At 44.1% G+C, this 23,751-nt stretch overlaps 1 protein-coding gene across 2 annotated transcripts in view; it reads left to right on the top strand.

Moving 5' to 3' along the window:
- Positions 1-23,751, top strand: part of PDE1C (phosphodiesterase 1C) — a 548,731-nt gene that overhangs the window by 190,303 nt on the left and 334,677 nt on the right. The window contains exon 1 of one of the 2 annotated variants that reach the window (XM_017527134.2): positions 21,386-21,507. The exons of the other annotated variant lie outside the window; for it this stretch is intronic. Coding sequence (XP_017382623.1) covers positions 21,407-21,507 — 101 coding nt within the window. The 5' untranslated portion in view covers positions 21,386-21,406. Of the gene's footprint in view, positions 1-21,385; positions 21,508-23,751 lie in introns of those variants that run through there. 2 annotated transcript variants of the gene reach the window in all.

Below are 23,751 nucleotides of genomic sequence, written 5' to 3'. Positions count from 1 at the left end.
TTATAGATGAAGTTCCCAAACTTTTGGGAACTTCATCTATAAAATGGAGAATATAAATAATTACCAGCCTCAGTGTTGGGTGAAAATTATGTGGGTTTATGTCTTTAAAGACATATGTGGGCACGGTGTGTGGCACATGGACACTCAGCAATTATTAGCACCTTTCCTTATTCTGTGACTTGTGCTCCTACTAAGAATACCATAGGATGACAGCTTACTTTCATTAATCTCATTAATTGAGGTTTTAGTGCTTCTAGCAACTATGCTTTTCTGTTTACCTACCCATTTCCCAGTGTGACTCTCAGTTGCACATTTTTGTTAGTGCTGGCTGAGGTTAGCTAGGAGGCTTCATTATTTTTCATTTTAAAATGCACCAACAAGGTAAGGTGGTATTATTAAAACAAAGTAAAACAAAACATTCCCCTCACCATGGGATGCTTTATCTAGTGGCTTAGAGCATTTTCCCTTCCATTTATAGTTCTCCAAATGTTGACAATGAAGTTGGAGCCATGGTCTACTGACCTTTGGGGGCCAGTCAGTGAGCAGCAAAGTTGCTGAAGCTTGCTCCAGCTAGGTTATTGAATGTTTCCTCCAATTATTTAGGCATCTGAGCACTGGAGTTGGGTTGTCATTTGGCATTCCAGCGTGCCGTTTGGCACTTTGGTCTTCTGACAGCCCCAAATCCCAGATTTACTTAACCTAGTTAATACAGTAGCTATATTTAGATGTTGTGATGGTTAATTTTATGTATCACCTTGACTAGCCCATGAAGTGCCTAGGTATCTGGCCAAATACTGTTCTGACTCTGTCTGGGAGGGTGTTTCTGGATGAGATTAACTTTTCAATCAGTAAACTGAGTAATGCAAATTGCCCTTCCTCATGCAGGTGGGTCTCATCCAGTAAACTGAAGATCTAAATAGAACAAAAAGGCTGAGTAAGGCAGAAGACTTCTCTTCCCTGATTTAAGCTGGGACATTGGCCTTTTCTGGCCTTTGGATTTGGATGGAAATATAAGCTCTTCTTGAGTCTTGAGCCTGCTGGCATTCTGCCTGGACTACCACCAGCGGTGGTCGCCCATTTGCCCATTGCAGATCTGGGGACCTCTCATCTTCCATAATCTTGTGAACCAATTTGTTATAACAAATGTCTTCATGGCTAACTGACTGTCTGTCTGTCTATCTATCTATCTATCTATCTATCTATCTATCTATCTATCTATCTAGTCTCTGTCTGTCTGTCTCCTACTGGTTCTGTTTCTCTGGAGAACCTTAACTAATACAAATTTGTCTTGGACCAGGACATATACCAGAGCTTGCAATAGAATGATTGCTTCTATATAAATAGATCCTATGTTATGTTCGTAAGACATAGGTGTTTTCCATGCCATAGAAAAATAACAATTTTAAAACATGTTTTAATTGCTTATTATTATGTAATAGTGTTCATATAATTCTTAATACAGCCCCAAAAGGCAGATTTAGAACCGATGAATAGCAGCAGAGCCAGGATTTGAACCTATGTATATCTAATTCCTAATCCTGTACTCTTTCCACCATGATAATATTGAAAAGATGTCAGGGGAAATGAACAGTTTATTCTCTTGACAACATTTTATGCACTTTATGGCCCTACAACTAAGGATTTGAAAAGTTTGTTTTGGAGATACTTTAAGATTTTCTGTTTAGCATTTTGTTGTCTGACTTCACCCTCTGATGTGGGCTGTAAGAAACGTTTTCCAAAACCCACTAGTACTTCCTCTCTCTGGCTTTGGTTGAAGTGCACCGCCTGCCTAGTGACTGAATGAGCATGAGGGTAGTGCGCAGTTCCCAAAGTTATGCTGGCAGCACATCAGTGCTTCAAGGTGATCCACTAAAGGCAGGGCTGAGTGGGGTTTTCCATGGTCCATGAAGTCTAGGAAACACTGAGTACTGTACCCTATTTTAGAGGTTCATAATATAGTGTAGCAAGTTAAAGCTCTCAGATGTCATATAGCAAAGGTACCCTCTTAATATTTCGTAATCTGGCATTTGTATAACTTATGTGAGCAAAGGCCTTGTTTGTGACGCCAGTGACTAATTCTATGCAACATAATATTATGGGAAATACCAGCCTAAGCATGGGGTCAGTTTTGGAACCTGGTACCTGTTTAGGCTGGAGAGGAGCCAGGTGTGAGGGAGCTTACATCATTCTGTAAGTTGACTGCTTATTCTGGAGGCAGTCTACTTACAGACTGGTTCATTTCGGTCTAATTTGGGGTGAAGGCCTGGACGATATATTTACGTCTGCATAATGATAGTCAGTATGTGAGGCACCCTGTTTCTCAAGTTCAGGAAACAGAAGCTCTCCAGCAGCAGCTTTCTAATTCTGTAAGCTAAATCGATAAGGATTGCCCATGCTAAAAGCATCATATTGGGTATATTGAAAGGATGAAGAAAAGCCACACATATATTTGAGGCCCAAAGTGGACTGGAGAAATATAATAAGAACTTTGTGTCCCTCTTGGCATTCCCTTGGTCCAGGTCAGGGCTGGTGTGATTCTAGCCAACCCATATATCTCTCTGCAGCTGCACACTGAGACAGTAGCAGAGGACGAACCAGTTTTAGCAAGCTAGGCTGCTAAGCGTGACACATCTTGAATGCCGTTGTCTGGAAGGAAGGGACTGAGGATTAAGGTAGGATTCCACATCCACCCATAGAAGGGTGCTGGAGCTGCCAGTCACGGGCACACAACCTGATTGTTGTCTGACTTCACACTATTTTTCCCTCTGACAAGGGTCTGCCCCTCATCCCTGCCATTGGTGGGATGTTTGGTTTCTTTCAGTCTTCAGGCAAGCTGAGCATGGAAAATTCTTTTTGAGAAGCAGGCCTATTTTTTGTAATGAAATAGGATGATTCAGTAAGCATTTATTATAAATTTCCTATATGTTCTAGAGGACACATTGAGTCTGACGTTGGCCATCAAGGAGTTAATTTATAGTCTCAAGGGGCAAATTGCTCTCTCCAGAAATAAGGACCATAAATTAGTGGAAATTCATGCAGATCTTAGCAGGGGCTGGGAGAGGGCACAAGGAGGAGTGTCCCCAATAGTGGGGAAGAGGAAGGTGTAGCTAGAGGCCAGAGCTGCGAAGGAGCTGCTCATGCCAAGGGAGCTCCAAGCAGCGTGGTTGGAGATTAGACAAAGTTGCAGAACTGGCGAGGAGAGGGCCAGAACAAGAGATGGAGCTGGAGAGAAGATGGGGGTCAAGGCAAAGACCTCCTTTGTGCTGTGCTATGTATCTGGGACTTCATCCTATGAGTAATAGGAAGCCGCTGAAAGCCTTAAAGCCAGAAGCCCATCATCACACTCACTGCTGACTGGAATCCTGGACTCTTCCCTGGAGAGATGAGGAGGTCCTTGGACAAACAAGTAAAGAAATAATGACAGGGCTTGGGACTCAGATTTAGTTGTATGGTTGGCACTCTCTTAGCCACCCTGGCGCTGTTTGCTTATCTGTTTAACAATAACTGCTGCTTCTCTTTCACTGCAGGTTGCCAACTTGTTCTGAAATCATGCATGCGAACTTGTTTAGCAGTAAAGGGAGAAAGAACTTAAAGTAGTAAAAATCCACATACCCTCCGCTACAGTCAAACAAAATATCATGTGCTTCCTCGTGTTCTTACAAGCACAAAATTTCCCTCCTCCCTCGTTAAAGAATTGGAAGAGAGTATGACTAAAGATAAGGGGTTGAGTTCTTGATGTTGGTTTTTGAGAGGTGGTGGGCTGGAGGCAACTCCGGAGAGGAGAGCATCTCTTCCCTACTCTTGATAGCATCTCTTCCCTACTCTCTATTAAGTGCCATCATGTTGGTAGCTTGGAATTGGCTATGGTGGGAGTATTTACGCTGCAGGTATCAGCAAATGCTACAAATAAGAGTTTCATCCCCCACCTCCAGTCTTGAGAGCCAGTTGTTAGACATTTACCAGCACACCACTGCCATGGGGGACACTTGCATGAGCAAGCCAGTGATAGGCAGAGTGGCTCACACATTCCTGCTGGAGAAGGAGGAGCCCTTTACCATCTATTCCTGGGTCAGAATGATTTATTCAACTTTCTTTTTTTTTTAGGTATTATCCCTGAGATTAAGAGGTGATCCAGAGGGTTGTGCCTTCCTGTGCTCCTCGCCTGTGGAGAGAAGTGTAGAGCGGGCCTACCTGGTGTGGAGCTCACCCTGCCCGCACTGTCCCAGAGCACAAAGCAGCTTTCATCAAGGGCCTCTGGCCCCTGGCACAGCTGGGCTAGCTGCTCAAAGCCATAGGATCCAGGGCAACACTTCAACTGTTTTGGCTTATTTTCTGCTCCTAGTTTCTTTGATTAAGTCACTGGATGATAAAGAAGTGAATAATGTCTTCTATGTTGTCTATTACAGTCTCAGTCTTCAGGACACCATGCCAATGAGACTCCATGAAGACAGGGACCTTTGCCAATTGATAAAGTCATGTAAAGATAACAGCCCCAGGCATGGCCCAATGTTGGCATAAATGTTTGTGGGAGGAATGCATGAGCAGGGCTAGCAAATGGTGCAACTCAGGCTCTGGAGAAGTAACACCATGTTTCTAAGCAGCTGAATCTTATCTCAAGCCACTGAATTCATTGATATTCCCTCAGCAAGACACTGGGCCGGAGTCCTTGGGTAAATGAGTCAGCAGCATAAATTATAATGACCAAAGCAGGAGATGCAGTTGACATTTTGCAACTTTGCATCTGTTTGCTAACAGATGCAAAAGGGAATGGGATTTTGGAAACACAAGTGCCAAGCTTGCTTTGAGAGTCAGCTGGAGGAGGTGATCCTGGTGTGGGGTTGAATGTTTGGGGAAATGGGGATTAATGTTCTGCTGTAAAGTCTCACCAAGGCCTCCACTCTTGTGCCTGAAGACTGGAGATTAACTGGCTGGGAAAGAGATTGCTCTTCTGAAGCGTGAACCCTCTAGGCAGTCATTCTACGTGCCATTCTACGTATTCTTGAAATGACTTCATTTTCTATGTGCTACTTTAGTTTAACAAGACAGATAGGGCAATCCTCTTGTTTTGGTTTGCCAGAGACTTTCTTGCATTTAAACCTGAAAATCCCATGAACCTTCTTAGTCCCCAGCAGACAGGACAGACTGTCACCTTAGAGACAGCTGTGGTGAAAGCTGTCCTTTGAAGTTAGACATCTTTACTGACTAGTGGCTCACTTTGGGTCAACTGCTTAGCCTCTCTAAACTTTCCTTAGAAAAAAGGAAGAAGCAATGCTGAATTCACAACTACACGTTGTGTAGATTCAGCAAGACAATGCTGGTAAGAATACTCAACATAGTGCCTTGCACACAGAAGATGTGCAATATGTTTTTTCCTTATAACTTAAGTGGGAGACTTATCCTCTGCAAAACCTTTGGTAATTTCTGCTTTAACCTCCTGCAGACTTATCTTCCTGGCTGAGCAGTGGGATCTGGAAGGGACCTCCAGATTTACTCTTGATTGTGTCCAGAGCTGATGGCTCAACATGGGCCTGGCAGCCTAGGCCAGCCAGAAATGCCTGTGTTTTTTTATGCAGAAATCAGGGGACAGGGGAGAGGAGCCCTGGCCTGTCATCCTTGGTGTCAGATTTGGGTCACCGGGAAGTCAGCATCTGCCCGGATCTCCTAGCTTTAGAAAGCTGTTTGAGCCCTCAGGGTTTAGTGACCAGCTGGGCTAGGTCCAGGTAACCCAGCATCCAGGAGTGAAGGAGAAAAGATTATGCAGCCTGCAACACGAAGGGAGGGAACACTTCAAATCACACACTTTCCAAAGCTTGCCTCACAATACTCAAATCCAGTGAAAAACATGCTCTTTAAGGAACTCTTTCCTTCCTTTTTTCTCACAGGCTACACAGAGTAAGCATCTCTCTCTCATGAACAAAAGGATACATCTTTGGAAACTGCAAAAGATCCTATTGCTTCTCTAAGGTTGGCCTTGGGGCCTTGGGAATCAGCCATCAGGATTCTGTCCTTTTAGAAGATAGGGATGAGCCTGAACATATCTTGGTTTTGTTCCTTGGGCCAACAACCTTAGAATCATCCTTAAGTCTGCTCTTCTCTCACATATCCAGAATAGACTTCTCTCCGTCTTCATGGCTGCCCCCTAGCTGAGCCACTGCCATCTTTTTCCTGGGAACTAGATGTAGCCTCCTACCTGGACTTTCCCCTCTTGCCCTTGCCCCAGCATGGTCGATTCTCAACCCAGCAGCTACAGTGGTCTTTATAAACGAAAGTCACATCATGTCCCTGCTCTGCTCTGTCTTACAATGAGTCCTCATTTCGCTCTGAGTAAAAGAGCCCACACCTTTGCAATGACTGGAGAGGTAATGGTTTTTGCTTATCCCCCATTTTCTCCAACCTCATTTCTTGTTACTCTCCACTGGCTCTTCCAACTCCAGGTACATTAACCACCTTGTTTCTTGAGGCACCAGCTATTCTTCTGCATTTGAGGCTTGTTCCTATGGAGCCAGCTGCTGCCCCTTCCTGACTTACTCTTCTGCTCACTTGCTCACCTCCTTTGAGTATTTGCTTCCATCTCACCTTCTTGATGAGGCCAACTCTGACCACCCTGATCAATATTGCAACGTGTCCTTCCTGCTCCATATACTCCCAGTCCCTGACCTTACTTTGCATTTTTCCCCACAGTTCTGGTCACAACCGTAGTATATAATTTGGTTATTATGTTCATGTCTTTCATTTAGTCTAAGATTACATCCAAAGTTCATTGAGGCACCAGGGAAAGTTGCACAGAAAGACTTGAGTTCAAATTTCACCTCTCCCATTTATTCCCTTTCTGATTTGTGTAAGTTACTTAACCTTCTAGAGGCTTAGTTTCCTCATCTACAAAATACTAATAATTCATTAAACAAGTATTCAATAAGCACTATTGCTATGAAAGGCATGGAGATAAAGAGGTGAATATGAAAGGCACAGTCCTTGCTGTTATACAGTTGTAAAGAGGATGTAATGCAAGAACACATATAACATGCCTGGTAGAAAACAAGGCATATATTTGGTGCTCATTAAATAGTTCCCTTTTTGAAGAACTTGAGTATACCTTCTGTTAGTTATCTCCCCCTTTTAGTTTATGCCATTTTCTTATAGTGCTAAAAAGAGCAAACTAGGTTAACACACACACCACATGCACACGTGTGTGCTGGCTTGCGTGTCATTGAACTGTAGTAGGATTTTAGGGGAAGATAGTTTTTGGATGGGCTCCAGGAGGGTCCAAGAGCCTCATATATATATATATATATATATATACACACAATTTCATTTAAATAGGTAGAGACAAAGTTGATAACTTTTATCAGATTTTTAAAGGGTGTCCTTTATCCATTCATGAAAGTTTAAAACCTCTCCCAAACCTCATGATTGGTCTGCTATTCTGGGTTTTCCTAAACAGTGATTTGAAGTGGAAACTCTGAAATGATGACGAGTTCCAGAGTGGAAGAGGGGTTTTGGCTGACATTGGTGCCGAGCCCCTTGCTTCCTGGGTGGTGACAAGAAAGCCTATGCATGTCATGGTCATTGCCTTCTGAGTCCCTGGTACTGCTGGAATTTAGAGGCCTGCTCCCATGCCGATAAAACCGCCCCTGAGATGGCTGCAAAGGCAGGATAAAAAATGTAAGCACAGGTGTTAGGAATGCTTCATTAATCTAGGGTGAGCACAGATCACAGAGCGCAGAGCCCTTTAGGCACTCAGCATAATTCTGTGCTCTGATTTGGGAAGCCTGTGAAAAGGACTGTCCCAAAGGGAGATACATGTGGCAGTGTTGTTATTTTACTATTAATTTTATTTATATTATTAACAATAAGGCTGCTGGCTCACTTAGCTCCATGCATTATTTTCAGCTGTGTAGTATTTAATCCAGGCTCCCCTGTCTTCATTTCCATGCATTGTATCAGGAAAACATTTCCTTTGATTTCTTGTATCTCTCACAAGATGCAAGAAATAAAAACCTAAATAAAAGAAATAGGATAAGTTTAAAAGACAAGAAAATGGTACCAAGAAACTATTTTGTCTTGCCTTAGTGAAGCAAGGGAGAAACATTTTTACTGTGGTCTCTTGACTCCTTGTGGAGAGAAGGGAAAATGCTGTTGAGGCAAAAACAAGAAAATGGATTGTGGCGATAGAGGAGTTTCCCAGGTCTGTGATTCGTAGGGTTTCTTATCTGGGGTCCCTGACTCTGCTTCCAAGATTCCACGTGTTGCTCAGCATGCTTTTCTTTTTGCCATTGGAAACCCTTGTGAAGAGAGCATCGCCTCTCTGTGAAAGCTGTGCAGTACATACTCCCTGAGGTCTTGGGAACCATTATAGCATGGCCCATGAAGACCCTCAAATGAATGATTGAAGCAGTTCCTATAATGAGAACTGCAGGCTCCTTTTTATTTTAGCATTGCCACTGTCTGCACTTGTAGCCTTGGACTGGTGATTTCCTCTCTGCTTTGTCTCCTCATTCTTAAATCTTTAAAGCTGCTTAAAGATAGCTTGAAGTGGTTGGTAATTGCAAAGTCATAGTACCATTGTCAGAGGGCTTTGAGTCAGATGGCTGTTTGTTGATCAGACACGTAGAGCTAGCCTCTTAACTGGCACCAAAAATACCTACTTCTGAGAGGCACCGGGGTTCTCTAGGTTGTTGACAGGCTTTAGTTCAAATCCAGTTTTGCTGCTTATTATATGAACTTGATCAAGTTACTTGAAGCTTCTACGTGAGGATTTTCTAGGATATCGTGCTTGCAAAACAAGTAGTACATACAACAAAGCAAAAATAAAATAGTACTATACTTCTGTTACTACTACTGTATGTGTTGGTAGCAGTGTTTATGTTTGGGGAAAAAAGAGACTTTGGGATATGCCCTCTGGATACTATCCAGGGTTAAACCTGCCCTTTCAGTAGCATTGATGGCTCTGTCCACACATGGCCTTTGAGAACTGTATTTTGGCAACTGTTCAGTTACTCAGATAGCTGAAAAATATATCAGCCATGGGTCCCGGTGCATTATTGATGTTGGCTGTTTTCTTTCAGCTGCATTGCACAATCCTTGTCTGTTGAGAACAAGAAGGGTATTCTCTCTTGTGTCCCTTGGAGGCAAGCTAGAGTGCCATCCTGCTCCAAAACATTCCTTCCCTTCAAAGGTGCAAAGCATGAGTCACATCTGGTCATCCCTGTGGGTTATTTCCTTGCAGCCTCTCCTCTGCGCTGCTTTTCCCTGCAGCATTTCACGGGTGATTAAAGATAAGCGAGTGGCTCGCTGAAGTGAGGTCAGAACTGCTGGCGCAGAGAGGGATTTTCCTCTGCTTTGCAAACACCCAGCAACGTCACAGAGCCCTGGGAGCAATTGAAATTGCTGCGAGCAAAGTGCCGTCTGATGGGATATTGATTTGGCTCCGTGGGTAGCAGTAGCTGGGACAAATGGGGCCTTCTTGCCACTGCAGGGCTCTGGGCGCCTTGGTGGACTAGGCAGGTTAGAAAAGCCTGGCCCCAAATCCTTGTGAATGCCAAGTGACATGGGCTCAGCCAGCAGATTGGTATTTCAGGCAGCACAAAAGGATGCGGTGTGAGGCAGCTGCCAGGATGCCCAGAATCATGCCTTCAAATGTACTTTTGAAGAGCAAACTCTGATAAGCTTTTAAATTTAAACACCTGCTTAACTGGTATATAAAAAAAGTCCAATCACTGCATTTTCAGAAGTCTTTTTGCCTTGAAATGTTCTGCAGCTTTTTTTTTTTTTGAGTGGTTTTTTTCCTTTTTTTCTTTATGTTTTAAGTGATTTATGAGGATGCATTTATTAGTAGCGGTTTCCAGTGTGAGACAGTAGTTGTGGAAAGTAAGCTCTCATTGAAATGCTGTTCAAATTTATAATAAAATTGAATGATGTAAGTTTTCCTGCCAATGTTTTGACATAAACACATTTTCATTTTGATGTGAACGTTGCTTCTAAAAGCCATAGTTATTAAGTAAATCTCCCAAGGTCACCAGTGGTCAATGACCAGCCCTCTATCAATAAATCCTTAACCAAGTTGGATTTCACTGTGGAAGACAGAGGGGTTTTGAAAAGGTCATGCGTTAAAATTTCCTCTTACCAACTAATTCCAGCATACTGTTTGAGACAGATGAATCTGGCAATAAATGAACAGAAAAAGTGGTCAAAAGTCTCAGATAATAGCAGCATCCCTAGGAACTGTGAAACACCGTTCTGGCAGAATGATTGGATTCTGATAGATTGAATTCTGTATAGAATAGGAGTATAGGAAATATCCAGTTATCAGTAGGAAACTCCATGGCAAATGAGCCTGATTTCAGTGCAGGACGCAGTGGGTACTTCTGCTGTGTTATATGAATGGGTGAGAATGGGACCGATTTTCACAAATGTTGTTTATGCCTGGGTGGGGGAGGGAAAGTATTAAATGAAATATTTCTTAAAAGACTCATTGATTGATTCAGAAGGCTCTATTGGCTTTGCCCATAGTGAAGGCAGAATGGTTTCTAACAGGGTCTTAATTGACTTGATGGGAGCTATTTTCAAGGACTCAGCACTCTTTCCTTTCAGTGCTCCTGTTAAAATTCCCAGTGCTTCTGTTAAAATTCCGATTGCTTCCTAAATCCCATTGAGGAGAATAATTTTCATTTCTTCGTTTACATTTAACTAAGGCAGCAGGGAAGCCACGTAGCTCTACGTGTGAGAGTCCACCTGTTTCCATGGCTGTACTGGCAGCAGACAAGCAGTTTGAGAGTCTTTTGCTAAGATTGGCTTTCCATGTTAATTACTTTTAAATTGTGTCCATAAGTTTCCATGCCTCTCCATAAATCAAGTCCCATTACCTGTTTCATAGAAGCCAGTTTATATCTCAGGAGTAGAAATATATGCATATGTTAACTTCTGATGGGTCTGTCAGTCTACAAGTGAAGGATTATGGGCCAAATCACAGTGCCTTCTGGGTCTGTTTTATTAGCATGAATCTGTTAAAAACGTGTGTGGAAGGCATTCATAGATATGCTATTCTTTTATTCTCCTGGGTCTTAAAATCCTTTCACTTCTGAGAATCACAGGGGCTAACATGAACCATTTAGATGTCCCCAAGGACGATTTCGAGAACACTTTCAGGAGTAGTTAATATCTTTCATTCCCTTTGTATGCTGAGTTGCATGAAAAGTAACATTTCACTTATCTGGATGGTGCAAGGAACAGTAATTCTCTGCCAGATAACTGAAAAGTGCAGCTATCAAATAACTGAAAGTTAACCCTTTAAGCACTGAAAGGTAACTCTGGGCAGTGCATTTTGCTTTTCCCTGAGTAGCCCCACATCTTCAGGTCTAGTAGGATACTCAAGTTTGTTTCCATGTCTGAGGTTTACTCTTTGAGTATGATGTATGTGCCAGGATTCACTAACCTTGTACCATAAATGAAATAAGTTTCACAGTCCTTGCCTGAGAAGACCGATTGGTCATTGGTCAATTGTTGTGTTAGGCATGGGGGGTTGGAGGGAAGATCAGGGGGACAGGGGACAGTGGTGAACAAGACCTTTGTGACCTCTGCCCTCCAGGAGACTATAGTTGAATGGTCCCTTGGTCCCTTGGATTCAGGGTCCCTGAATCTGTCTCCAAGTTTCTTCCCTTGTCCCCACCCTCCTGCCTCCTGACTTCATCACAGGCCCCTCTCCCCTTGCCACATTGCTTCTGCCACAACTAACCTTCTTCTCTTTTTTTTTGAGACAGAGTTTCACTCTTGTCGCCTAGGCTGGAGTACAATGGTGTGATCTTGGCTCACTGCAACCTCTGCCTCCCCAGTTCAAGTGATTCTCCTGCCTCAGCCTCCTGAGTAGCTGGAATTACAGACACCCACCACCATGGGTGGCTAATTTTTTTTTTTTTTTTTTTTTGTATTTTTAGTAGAAATGCAGTGTCACTATGTTGGCCAGGCTAGTCTCAAACTCCTGACCTTGTTATCCGCTCACCTCCGCCTCTCAAAGGGTTGGTATTACAGGCATGAGCCACCACGCCCGGCCAACTTAGCTCCATCTAAGCCCTTCAACTCCAAAAGATTCTCCCTGCTTCAGAATCTTTGCACAAGTTGTTCCCTCTTGTCAGAAATATTTTCCTCCTACTCTTGCCTGTTACCTGGCTGTCTCCTTTTCCTTCAGGTCTTAGTTCAAATGTCACCTGCTTATGGAGGCCATCTGTGACCACTTGGATGTATTAAAGATGGCTGCAAATATTTGTGTCACTCCCTCCCCACATCCTGCATCAAGAGGTGGGGTTTATTTCTTCCGTTGAATCAGGGCTAGCCCTGTGATTGCTTTAACCAACCCAGTACAGCAGAAGTGATGTTGTGCCAGTCCTAGGCCCAGCCTGTAAGAGGATTGGCCGGTTCTGCCTCTCCACTCTTGGCACACTTGCACGTGCAATCTAGCTGCCATGTACAGTAGCCTAATCTAGCTACATGGTGAAATCATGTAGAGAAGAGGAGAAATCATGTGGAGAAAGACAGAGGTCTCAGCCTTCGAGCTGTCCCTGCCAAAGCACCAGACATGTGAGCGAAACCGTATTGGGTATTCTAACCCGGCTTGCCATCTGGCTACTGCTGCATGGCAGACCCCAAACAAGACCAACGGAAGAACTACCTGGCCAACCCACAGGATCGTGAGAGAGAAAAACTGGTTGTTTTAAAAAGCCACTATAATTTGAGGATAGTTTGTTAGACAGCAATATAGCTGAAATGCCACCCTATTTATAAATAAATCCCGTCCTTTTTGTTCTCTGCACTGCACGCTGTTTTTCTTTTCAGTACCCTTTACCTTTGCAATGATATATCTGTTGTTTTATTATCTGTTTAGTATCGGTTTTCCCAATTAGATTGAAGATCCATGGTGCAAAACTGGAGTATTTTAATTTACCATGGCATACCTAGTATCACAGAGTGTGTAGCACATAGTAGGTACTCAGCCAATGTTTGTTGAATGAATGAATGAATGAATTTAAAAGATTCCAGTGTTTATTTGTTTTGTGAGATTATTTCCCCCCAGATACAGAGATAAGAATCTGTAAATCTTCACCTTTGGTGGCCTTTCAAAAACCACCTTTAAAAATCCTGTTTTTAAATCCTCCTTTGCAAATCAAACTTCCACTTTGCATCTCCTACACACCTGCTCAATAAATTTTAATGCTTCCCTATTGGCAAGAGTATAAAGCCTTAGCATTTTTCTTTTTTTGAGAGAGTGTCTTGCTCCGTTGCCCAGGCTGGAGTGCAATGGTATGATCATGGCTGACTGCAGCCTTGACCCCTGGGCTCAAGCAATCCTTCCACCTTAGCCTTTCTAGTAGCCAGGGCCGCAGGTGTGTGCCACCACACCTGGCCAATTTAAAAATGTTTTCTGTAGAGACAGGGTCTTCCCATGTTGCCTAGGCTGCTCTCCAACTCCTAGCCTCATGAGATCCTCTTGCCTCAGCCTTACAAAGTGCTGGGGTTATAGGTGTGAGCTACCATGCCCAGCCAAGCCTAAGCTTTAATGCGGCAGTCCACGCCCCTTCCATCTGCATATCCAGCCTTTGCCCAGTGTCCCTTTCTTGACCCTCTTATACCCATCACGTCAGGTTCTTTGTTATTATCTGGGCTGCTGTGCATCATTCCACTTTCCTGGAGCCTTTCTTCCCTAGTTCTACCAATTCCCCAGGAGACCCCCTTTCTTCAAGACATGTTTACCAACAGCCTATGATTTTTAGGGGGCATCTCTTCTTAACTGAGCAAACCATTGATCTAATCCTCAGCTAGAAGTGGGAGCCATTCTTGATCCCACAGAAGAAAGTTTAGAGACAATGGAGCACTGGCCTGGGAGTTCAGGGACATCGCTTCTGGCCCCAGCTCCACCGCTAACTTGGGCGGTGACTTCATATGATTGAGCTGCTCATTCTTTATCTGAAGAATGAGGAGCTTGGGTAAAGATCCCTTTCAGCTCTGAGGTTTTTCCATATTCAAATTTGCTTTACAGTGATAGGAAGAACAACCCGCTGATTTATGTACATTTGGGTCAGAATTTGGCTGGCTTGTAGCATCAGCAGTTTTACGTGAACAACAATTTCAATTTCATTAGTACAGCCAAGTTAATTCTGCTGGGTTGGCAGTGTGTTCTGAGAGGCAGAATGGCCACAGAGCCAGAAGTCAGGAGGCCTGCACCGTCTTGTTCCCCTACCGCTATCTGGAAGAGAGGAGAACAGCCCAGGGGAAGCCAGCAGACCTCTTGGACCTTCGCCACCTCGTTTCTAAACTGGAGGTAATAATAATAATTTAATGTGTTTCATTCACTTCAGGGTTGTTTTGAGGGGTTAATGTATGTAATATAGCAATGATTTGATAGGTCATTATCCAAAAGTAACGGAAACAAAATTATTGGTATATCTATTTATTAAGATAATACAGCCTTTTTCTATTTACCGTGGGTGCTCTGCCTACCCCTAGATCGCTGTATAATGTTCCAGTTTCCATCCCCTTGTGTCCTGCTGGATGGATGAGATGGAGGATGAACTACTATTTTATGAGAACCTCCAATGTACAAGGCACTGGTCATATGTTATTTATTTATTTAGAGTCAGAGTCCTGCTCTGTCACCTAGGTTGGAGTGTAGTGGTGTGATCTCGGCTCACTGCAATTTCTGCCCCCTGAGTTGAAATGATTCTCCTGCCTCAGCCGCACGAGTTGCTGGGATTATAGGTGAGCACCACCACGCCCAGCTATTTTTTGTATTTTTAGTAGAGATGAGGTTTCACTGTGTTAGCCAGGCTGGTCTTGAACTCCTGATCTCAGGCAATCCACCAGTCTTGGCCTCCCAAAATGCTGGGATTATAGGTATGAGCCACCACGCCTGGCCTTGGTTTTTAAAAAAATGTTTTAAAGCTACTTACAACAATCTGATAAGGAAGAATTGTATTATTAACTGGGATCGTTTTTTAGTTGTCAGTAACATAAATCTGACTCAAACTAGTTTAAGTTAAAAATAAATGGGTGGGTTACATTTATTTGGTTCATATAACCTAAAAGTCAATGGGTATTCTGACTTTAGGCATAGCAGGATCAAGGGGCTCAACAAATCCTTTCACATTTTTTTCTTTTGTCTCTCCAGTGCTTCTGCATTTCTCCATGTTGATGTCATTTTTTTTCTTTTTCTTTTTTTTGACACGGCATCTAGCTCTGTCGCCCAGGCTGGAGTGCCATGGTATGATCTTGGCTTACTGCAACCAACCTCCGCCTCCTGGGTTCAAGTGATTCTTGTGCCTCAGCCTCCTGAGCAGCTGAGATTACAGGCGTGCGCCACCATGCCCAGCTAATTTTTGTATTTTTTATAGAGATGGGGTTTTGCCATGTTGGCCAGACTGGTCTTGAACTCTTGACCTCAAGTGATCTGCCCGCCTCAGCCTCCCAAAGTGCTGTGATTACAGGCATGAGTTACTGCTCCCAGCCCTGATATCATTTTTCTGGTATATTCTCTCTACATGGTGGAAAAGATAACCCCATGGCTAAGACAACTTCAGGCTATATGGCTTGTTTTCTCAAAGAACAGAGAAATAGACCATCTCTCTCCTGTGGCCACATCAAATCTCTTATAAGAGCTGGATCTGCTTCAGTCACATGTCAGTCACTCTATTCATGGGGATGGGGTAAATGGTTCCGGTTGGACAATCTAGATTATGTCTATTTTAGTCAAATCTGGCCTGGAGGGCCAGACTCAGGTTTTCCTGCAGCTTTTTTTGGTCCACGAAAAGCTTGGTTAGTCCAGGCCAGACTAACCATGCCTCTGTTGATGGAACATTAGGGTATGTGAGCATTGGAATGGGATCCAGAGGTCACTGAGCCCAACCCAGCCATGGCCAAAGAAGAGAAGGATCTTGCCCCCGGTGGCGTGGTGAGGCAGTACCCCTCCAAGTCTTTTCCTTTGCCTGTGCCACCTCTATTTGGTGGATTACCTGAGCTGCTTCTGTGGAACAACTGAAGGATCCTGGCAGAGAGTGGGGTAGAAGCTGTGAGTCACGTGCAGACTACATCAGCCTGCCCCTGAGCTGCCCCATCTCTTCCACCTCTTTCTCTTCTCACCTCTCTGGGCCACTACTTGGTCATAAAGTTGAGATTCTGGCTGTTCAGAGCCCCATTTTAGATGGGGAGTTCTAGTGGGGGTACCTCTGGGCTTAGCCAGTCCTCTGCCTTTTCTTTTACCACTGTTTTATAGGGAAGGTGGTTCCCAAGACGGAGTCTGCCCCAAATTATAAAATCAAACAGAGAAGATGTCAGAGGGAGAAGCAGGGTGACAGTGTCGCCAAAGAGGCCTCTTTCTCCGCAAAGGGAGCCAGTGAGAGAGAACAGCCTCTGTTGACAGAACACTATGGGGGCTGCCTCACAACTGGTGTGGGCGGGAAGGAGGGGCTGCTATGCCTGGCGCTGCTACTTCGGATGCCCTAAATGTGTCTCCAGAATTTCCCCCTCAGCAGACTCTCTTCATGATGCCACTGCCAAGTCGTGATAAATGGATCAAGGGCACAGGCTGGCTTCATGGAGGTCAAAGCAAGTAGTCATCATCTCATAGATGGAAGAAAAAAAGCTTTGCTTTTTCTGATTTTGCCTATTTTCCTTTTTCTACTCTTCCTCGTTTGTAAGCTGAGGAACTTGTTTGCAGTTGGTCACTGGATTTGTCTTCTGCAGCCCTGGTTATCATTTGCACCATAGTTGTTGCATGCTCCTGTGGCAGGTTCCTGGAGAGCTGTGCACAATGCCCTCGGCATACTCAGGGCAGCAGGTACCCTCCACATGTGGCCATCCCTCCCACTCTATAGATACACCCATGGCTCTCTGATATCTATAGGAGAGAGTCCAAGCTTTTCCCATGACAACAAGAGTCTGGCTGACCCTTCCAGCATTTTCTCTTTCTGGAAAAAAAGTCACAGTCAACCACACAAAAACTGTTCATGAATTGCAGGACACCCCACTCCTTATCACATTTCTCTGCCTCTTTTCATGCAGTGGCCTCTTTCTGGGATCACCTGCCTCCACCTACATTTCATTGCAAACAATTTCTACTCCATCTACTTTCAAGGTCCAGTTCAAATGTCATCTTCACTATGAAGCCTTCCCAGTTTCCCCACAGCATGAATGCCTCCCTCATCTGCTCCTGCTCCTTTCCCTGCCTTCTCTATTGTGTACCTCTTTACTCTAGAGACTTTTTGTGTCTGCAGGGAGGGGGTATAGCAAAGGCAAAAGGAAATAAGCTTTGCCTTCTGGTCTTAGTTTGGAACTGCTGTGCTACGTATTAGCTGTATGTTTTTGCAGAAGTTATCTGACTGTTTGGAGCCCTTTCTGTCTTTACGTGTAAATAGGCATTACAAAACTATGCTGAAGTATTTTATTGGGGATGAAATAGACCAACCTGTGATGTGCCTGGTGTTTAGCACAAGACAATGTCAATAACTGGTAGGGTGGTAGTTGTGGTTATTGTGATTATTATTGAATCATGAAATCTTAGCAATGAAAGAGACCAGAGGGGTCATTCTCATGCCTTCAACCTGATTCCTGTTCCTTTGTCATATTAACATCTAGCTTCCCCTTGAACTCCAGGACACGTAGCTCACTTTCTTTCTAATCTTTCATGACACTTAATTCTGATAGTACAGAGGTTTGCTAGTACGTAGACTAAGTTACTCTGTGTGTATTTGGAGGAGTACTTTTAATTGTTGATTATATGTATATACGCATGCATATATGCATGTGTATGTGTGTGTGTGTTTTATATATATATATATATATATATATATATATATATATATATATATGGATGCATGGCTATATGCATTTAGTGATGTTTGACCATGTAATGTTTCCTAAACAGTCTTACCAAAAAAGCTAGGTTAGGAGGAAACAGTGGAAATTAACCTGTAAAGTAAAGTTGTGAGAGGCTTTGTGTTTTCTTAGACCTTTTGTTTCCAGGTCAGTTTGCATCTGTTTCTTTTTGCTTGCCTCTGAGCAAAATGCCAGTAGAAATTGTGGCTTGTGGTGTTGCTGCAACTATCAAGCATACCTTGACTGTGACAGATGAAGAATGAACATAGTCTGAGCGACATAATAACATGATGCATCTAAAAATAGTAACATTTTGTTAGCAGAGAGAAGACAAAGTTGTTTTCTAATGTGGCTTAGGAGCAAGAAATCCTTAGTTGTTTTGTGATACTTTGGCCTCAGTTTTCTCATCTGTAAAGTGGGAGCACTGGGCACTAAGGGCTAGGGTAAAGAGGAGGCAGAGGTAGACTGTGTACCTGAGAACTAACTACTTCCCTTCCCCATCCAATTGGAGTCGCTCTGTCTTTATCTTTTGAAGCTGAGTTATGCATTTGAGTTCCTTATAAGATGTTATTTAAAATAAAATACTCTGTTGCTTAAAAAATTTGAAAACCTCCAAACTCTATTATCTTTCGGGTTCCTTCCTGCTCTAAAGACTATTATAGCTCTAAATAAAGCAAACATATTTTTACTGACTTTCGAATACACATTAATTTTGTAAGAAATTTTCTAAAATGAAACAAAATCGAGCTTCAAAAACTTTTTAAAAGATTTTTTTTGTTTTTTTCTCTCTGATTTGCTTAATTGTAGCAAACGTCTATTTCTTTTATTTTTCTTCCAAAATTTGCTTTTTTCTCTGACAATCAAAATTCCACTAACAGTAGGAAAAAGTCATAGCTGTGATATGGAGCAGAAAGGTAAGTATCATCCTTTATTATTCCTTTGTATCTTTTCATCCTAGTACAGTACTTAGAGAAACTGTAACATAGTTAAAGTGTGAATTCAGCATCATTCCTCTCTCTTTTTGGCAATTCGTTTTTCCAAGTCTCTCCAGATGACCTCAAAGAATCATAAAGGGAAAAAGAACATAAAAATCTTTTTGCCTAAATGTGTCACTTTATAGATGTGGAAAATGGGTCTCTGTGAGGGGAATAAATTTGCATAGAATAAGGTAATCAGACATAACTGTGGTCTTCTCTAGTTCAGTTCTCTCTCTAGTTGGTCTAGGAAGCCTCCTGGTGCTTAAGTTTTCTTATTGTAAAATGGGATGGTAATAATGGTATCTACCTCATATGATGATGATGATGATGATGATGATGATGATGGTGATGCTTCCACATTCTGCCAGCAGGCCCACGCAAGGTGCACACACTAATGGAAATACCTCATTTGGGGACCATGTTCCTGTCTTCCATTTTCAAAGCAAGTCACTATAAAAATGTCCTCTTGTGGCATTCTATTCCCTCAGGACACTGTTTCTCTGCTGGGGGACACTGGAAGGGTAACTGGTGTTATTCAGATAGATGAGCTCCATGTTAAAATACTGCTTAATGTTACCATTGCTGGGTAATAATACCTTAACTCAGTGAAAATGTATGCACCTCCACAAACTTTTAAAGGCTGACTTTAATGGGGTGATTTACCTGGCAGGTGAGTGGGTAAGCTGTTTTACATCAAACTGATCTTTTGTCTTACCTTGAGGTACTACCTCCTCCGCTAGAATGCATAGGGCCAGCCAAGCCATCCTCATGACTCTCACCTCTAATTTCTAAAAAACGAGCACCAGTTACGAAGTGGGTGAACATTTATGATTTAGAGACCATTTTATTCATTTGTTAAAAAGTCAGGTGAATGAAACTTTACTTGAGCAGTGAAGAAACACTTGTCCTCACTTGTAAGTTTATCTTGCTTTTGGGAACCAGGTAATTATCTGATGGATAGAAAGATAATTTTGAGAGTGTGGTGGATGGAAGTATTACCTGTCATCGAGGACAAATACTGTATGGGGCATGCGGCACCCTGAATCTCAGGAATGCTGAGACCCAGGTTTGAAATAGCCCCTGGTGGTGGCTTCACCTAGATGGGAGTTTGGCGGCCCCTTCTCTGATGTTGCTGGCTATCATCTTGGGCATGGATCTTTTTCCTCCCAGTCTTTGGTTCCTCTCTTCATCTGTCCTCCCTCCCTGACTTCCAACTTCATACCTAGTCCCGTTCTTCCAGAGCATTTACTGACATTGTACATGACCTAGGAGAACACTGACAGTGAGGTGCAGCTTTGTGGAGCTGAAACTTTATCAGCATTCACAGCCACCCAGCCAGCACCCAGGAGGGACCCCCTTGAGTAGCCTGTGGCATTGATCTGCATTTATGTGCAGAAACTTACCTCCTCACTGTTCGCACATTTTCTCCTTTTTTTCCCGAATGGGGGGGGGGGGGGGGGGAGACACACACACACACACACACACACACACACACACACCCCTTTTAGCAAGAAAACACCAGTGTGGCGTGTGGTTCCCTTCATCCCCATCAGTCACTTTAATATTTCAAAATGGACCCGGTTGCATGGAGGGCCCGAGGGTGAGGCTGTGAGGGACCTCCAGGCAGAACCTCCGGAGCCTCGCGGCTGCTGCGTGCCCCAGCCCTGGGAGGAGACGGATTTCCCTTCCCTCCGACTTGCGTGCGGAGCCGAGCTCTTTTGGAGGTGCGGGTTCCAGGAGCCCACGCAGCCCCAGCCCCGCGGGTCGGCAGTGGCCAAGGCTGCCCTGCGGGGGCAGGTGTGCCCGGCCGGGGTCGGAGCCCAGCGTGTGCCCGGCAGACGGCGGTGCCCGCGCGCCCCTCCCTCCCTCCCTTCCTCCGCGCCCGCGGTGCCAGCCCAGACGCCAGCCCAGGCGCTGACAGACGACTTTTCTCACTTGTCAGTTTTCTCGCTTGTCAGCAGAGCTGCTGGTAAGTGAGAGAAAACAGAGGGGCTCGAAGGCAGCGCGGCCAGGGAGTGAGGGGGGCGTGGGGCGGAGCCGCGTGTGCAGCCTCGGGGTCAGGCCCCACCGCCCGGCCCGTGCCGGCTCCCGCTGGGCTCAGCCGCCGCTTTTCTCTCCCTTCTCACTTTCTTCCTCCTCCTCCGCCTCCTCATTTTCTCTTCTCCCCACTCCTTTTCTCCTCCAAACCCTTTAGTTGCGCGCTGATCGCTTCTCTGTTTGGGGGTAGGGGGAGAATACGGATAGACCCGAGGTGCTTTCTCTTGGAGTAGGAACCCTATCCCTATCCCTATCCTTATCCCTGTCCCTATCCCAGTCCCTGTCCCTGTCCCAGTCCCTAGCCCGGGACCATGGCTGGTTCCCGCAGTCAGCTCCGGGTCGCACCTGGGGCCCTGGTTGCTCGAGATCGGAGTCTGCTCTAAGTCCGAGTCTGGGGGTCGCAGGAGGGGGAGCGCGCGGAGAAAGTGCCTAGCAAACGCTCGCCGCTCTCGGCTGGGAGTCGCAGGCTGGGCGAGGAGACAGGGAGGGGACAGCCCAAACACTCTCAGCTTCACCGCCAGTGGTCACCTGCAGCTATGGAGTCCCCAACCAAGGAGATTGAAGAATTTGAGAGTAACTCTCTGAAATACCTGCAACCGGAACAGATCGAGAAAATCTGGCTTCGGCTCCGCGGGCTGTAAGTACATCTATTTACTTCTCCTGCCCTATTTCCCGCTCGCATCCTTATTTTACTACACAGCCGCAGTCACGACTGCTCACCCCGTTCCTGCATGGCCCTTTAAATACAACCCTGGAAGTTCCACAACTGCTGCTCTGTTAATTACAGTCACTGCTACTTGCCTTCCACAACAGAGAGGGTTGTCTTTCTGTCTTAGAATGCCTTGCTGTTCCAAGTCATGCTTTTTTGGGGGAGAAGGAGAGACGTTATTTGATGAGTCAGTTATGGTGGCCCAAAACTCAATGAAGTGTTTCTGCTCCTTTTTGCCCAGGGAGAAAAGTTTGGGACCCAGACAGGGACTTTTTTTGGAGGAAGAGCTTTTCTCTGCAAACTGCTTGCAAACACTTGGGCAGGTGGTCCAAGAACTTACCAACCCTTAAAATTCAACATGCATTCTGGCTGCTAAATTCTCTTTTCTCTCCTTAGCCCAGCTGAACTTCTGATATTTCCTGTAGTTCTTTTTGGTGGAGAAATGCTTACTAGAAGGAAAGGTTTTTTGTGGAAAAAGTTGGGGGCAGAAACGATATTGGAGTTTCCTTGCAATATTTGAACAGCCAAATAGAGTGGCCAGAATTCTAGTTGCCCTGATGGATGGAGATCTATGAATTTCATTCACTTCATTGGGTTCTGTCTGGTTTTGGGTATTGAGGAGAGGCGACCTGAAAATACGTGGTATTTCCTATAAAAAGATTTCATCAATGAACTGCTGGTCACTCCAGTCAGGACCTGGAGGGATAGCTGTACATTCACAGCTCACTCCTCAGTCACAGGGCAGGTCCCAAAGACACCTTCCATGACGACCAGATACTAATTTCATCAGACATTTGGCATCAGATATCTAGTACGGTTTAAAAATACGGTTTTTCTCCAACAATATTCTCTAGACATTCTGTTTCTAACAAGGGCACTGATGGGAAAACCAGCTCCCTGCCATGTTGTTTGTTTTGCTGCTGTTATTGTTTTTGAAAGCACACACACAAACAAAAGACAAATGAAAAATGTGTTGATCGAAGTTAGCTTGATAGTCAAAGTTTCTAAGGAGAAGCATTGAGGTAGTATGTATTTCTTTAAGGGGTCCTTATTGAAAGGTAATTTATAAAGGCTGTTCCATATATAGTCCAAGTGAGCTTCATTGCCATTGATTTCAATGGGAAACCATGCCAAATAATTTGATTTTTGACTTGTCTAGCCACCGCTAGTGGAGGCTGTAAACTTATTTGGAAACCTTGTCTCTGGCTGGCAGGCTTTCCTGACACTTTAGATGCCCGCAACGCAGCAGCTCTCGGAGTGGTGTTTACAGCCATCTCATGTTATATGGAGTGAACATTACGTCCGGTTGTACTGCGCTGCACACAGAAACTTTGTTGTGTCCACAAAGTCTGGGCCCGAAGTGCATAATGTGAAAGTGTTGTTCAGCTGGTTTCTTTGCCATGCTGACTAGCGGGATTCATATCCACATACCCAGGAACTTCTCTTGGGCTGCTTTTCAATTTAAACCAACTCCATGGAGACACTTGGGCTAGAGACAAGTGTTTGGTCAAATCAGCAATGCTGAGGCGGGAACTTGTGCGGGAAAGCATTAGCACTTACAACACTCTGTCTTGTAGTTTTCTCAGTTTCAAATCTGCTAGGCTTCTCTCCCCAAGGTGTTGCAGTGTAATGTTGCCACATTTTCATTTCCTAGACTCTTGTATCTACTCAGAACCTGGTGCCTTTGAACACGAAAAGTGTGGGGTGTTTCTTCTCCAAATATGTTTTTGGATCCCTCTACCTATCCTTCCCAGGCAAAACATACTGCCCAATAGCAATCTCATAAGATTCTTTGCTTCACTTTCTAATTTGAAAAGAAGATGCTATTATTTGTTATTATTACGCATATTTCACCAGTATGTGATCCTTACCACTTTTTTTTTTTTTTAATGTAACAGCAGTGCTAGAATAAATAGCTAAGGACTCTGGAAACCAAAGCACACACTCTTTTATACAACTTGGGATAACACTTTTGCAGTCCACAAAATAGAAACCCTGAGGAGATGGAAGGGTGTGTGCGTATTTGTCCACACAACAGATTGTCAGTAAGAGAAAGGAAGCTGCTCTTTCCACATTTTAGAAAGGCTCAAACAATAATTGGATTTTCATATCAATTTTTTGCCATGATACCTTTATAGAAAGGGCTCTATAAGTGACCACAGATGGTCAGGA

This window comes from Cebus imitator, unplaced genomic scaffold (assembly GCF_001604975.1).
Source record: "Cebus imitator isolate Cc_AM_T3 unplaced genomic scaffold, Cebus_imitator-1.0 Scaffold45, whole genome shotgun sequence".
In the NCBI taxonomy this organism is placed as follows: domain Eukaryota; kingdom Metazoa; phylum Chordata; class Mammalia; order Primates; family Cebidae; genus Cebus; species Cebus imitator.
Note: the sequence above shows the minus strand (reverse complement) of the source record. Positions and strands in the feature narration are given on the sequence as shown.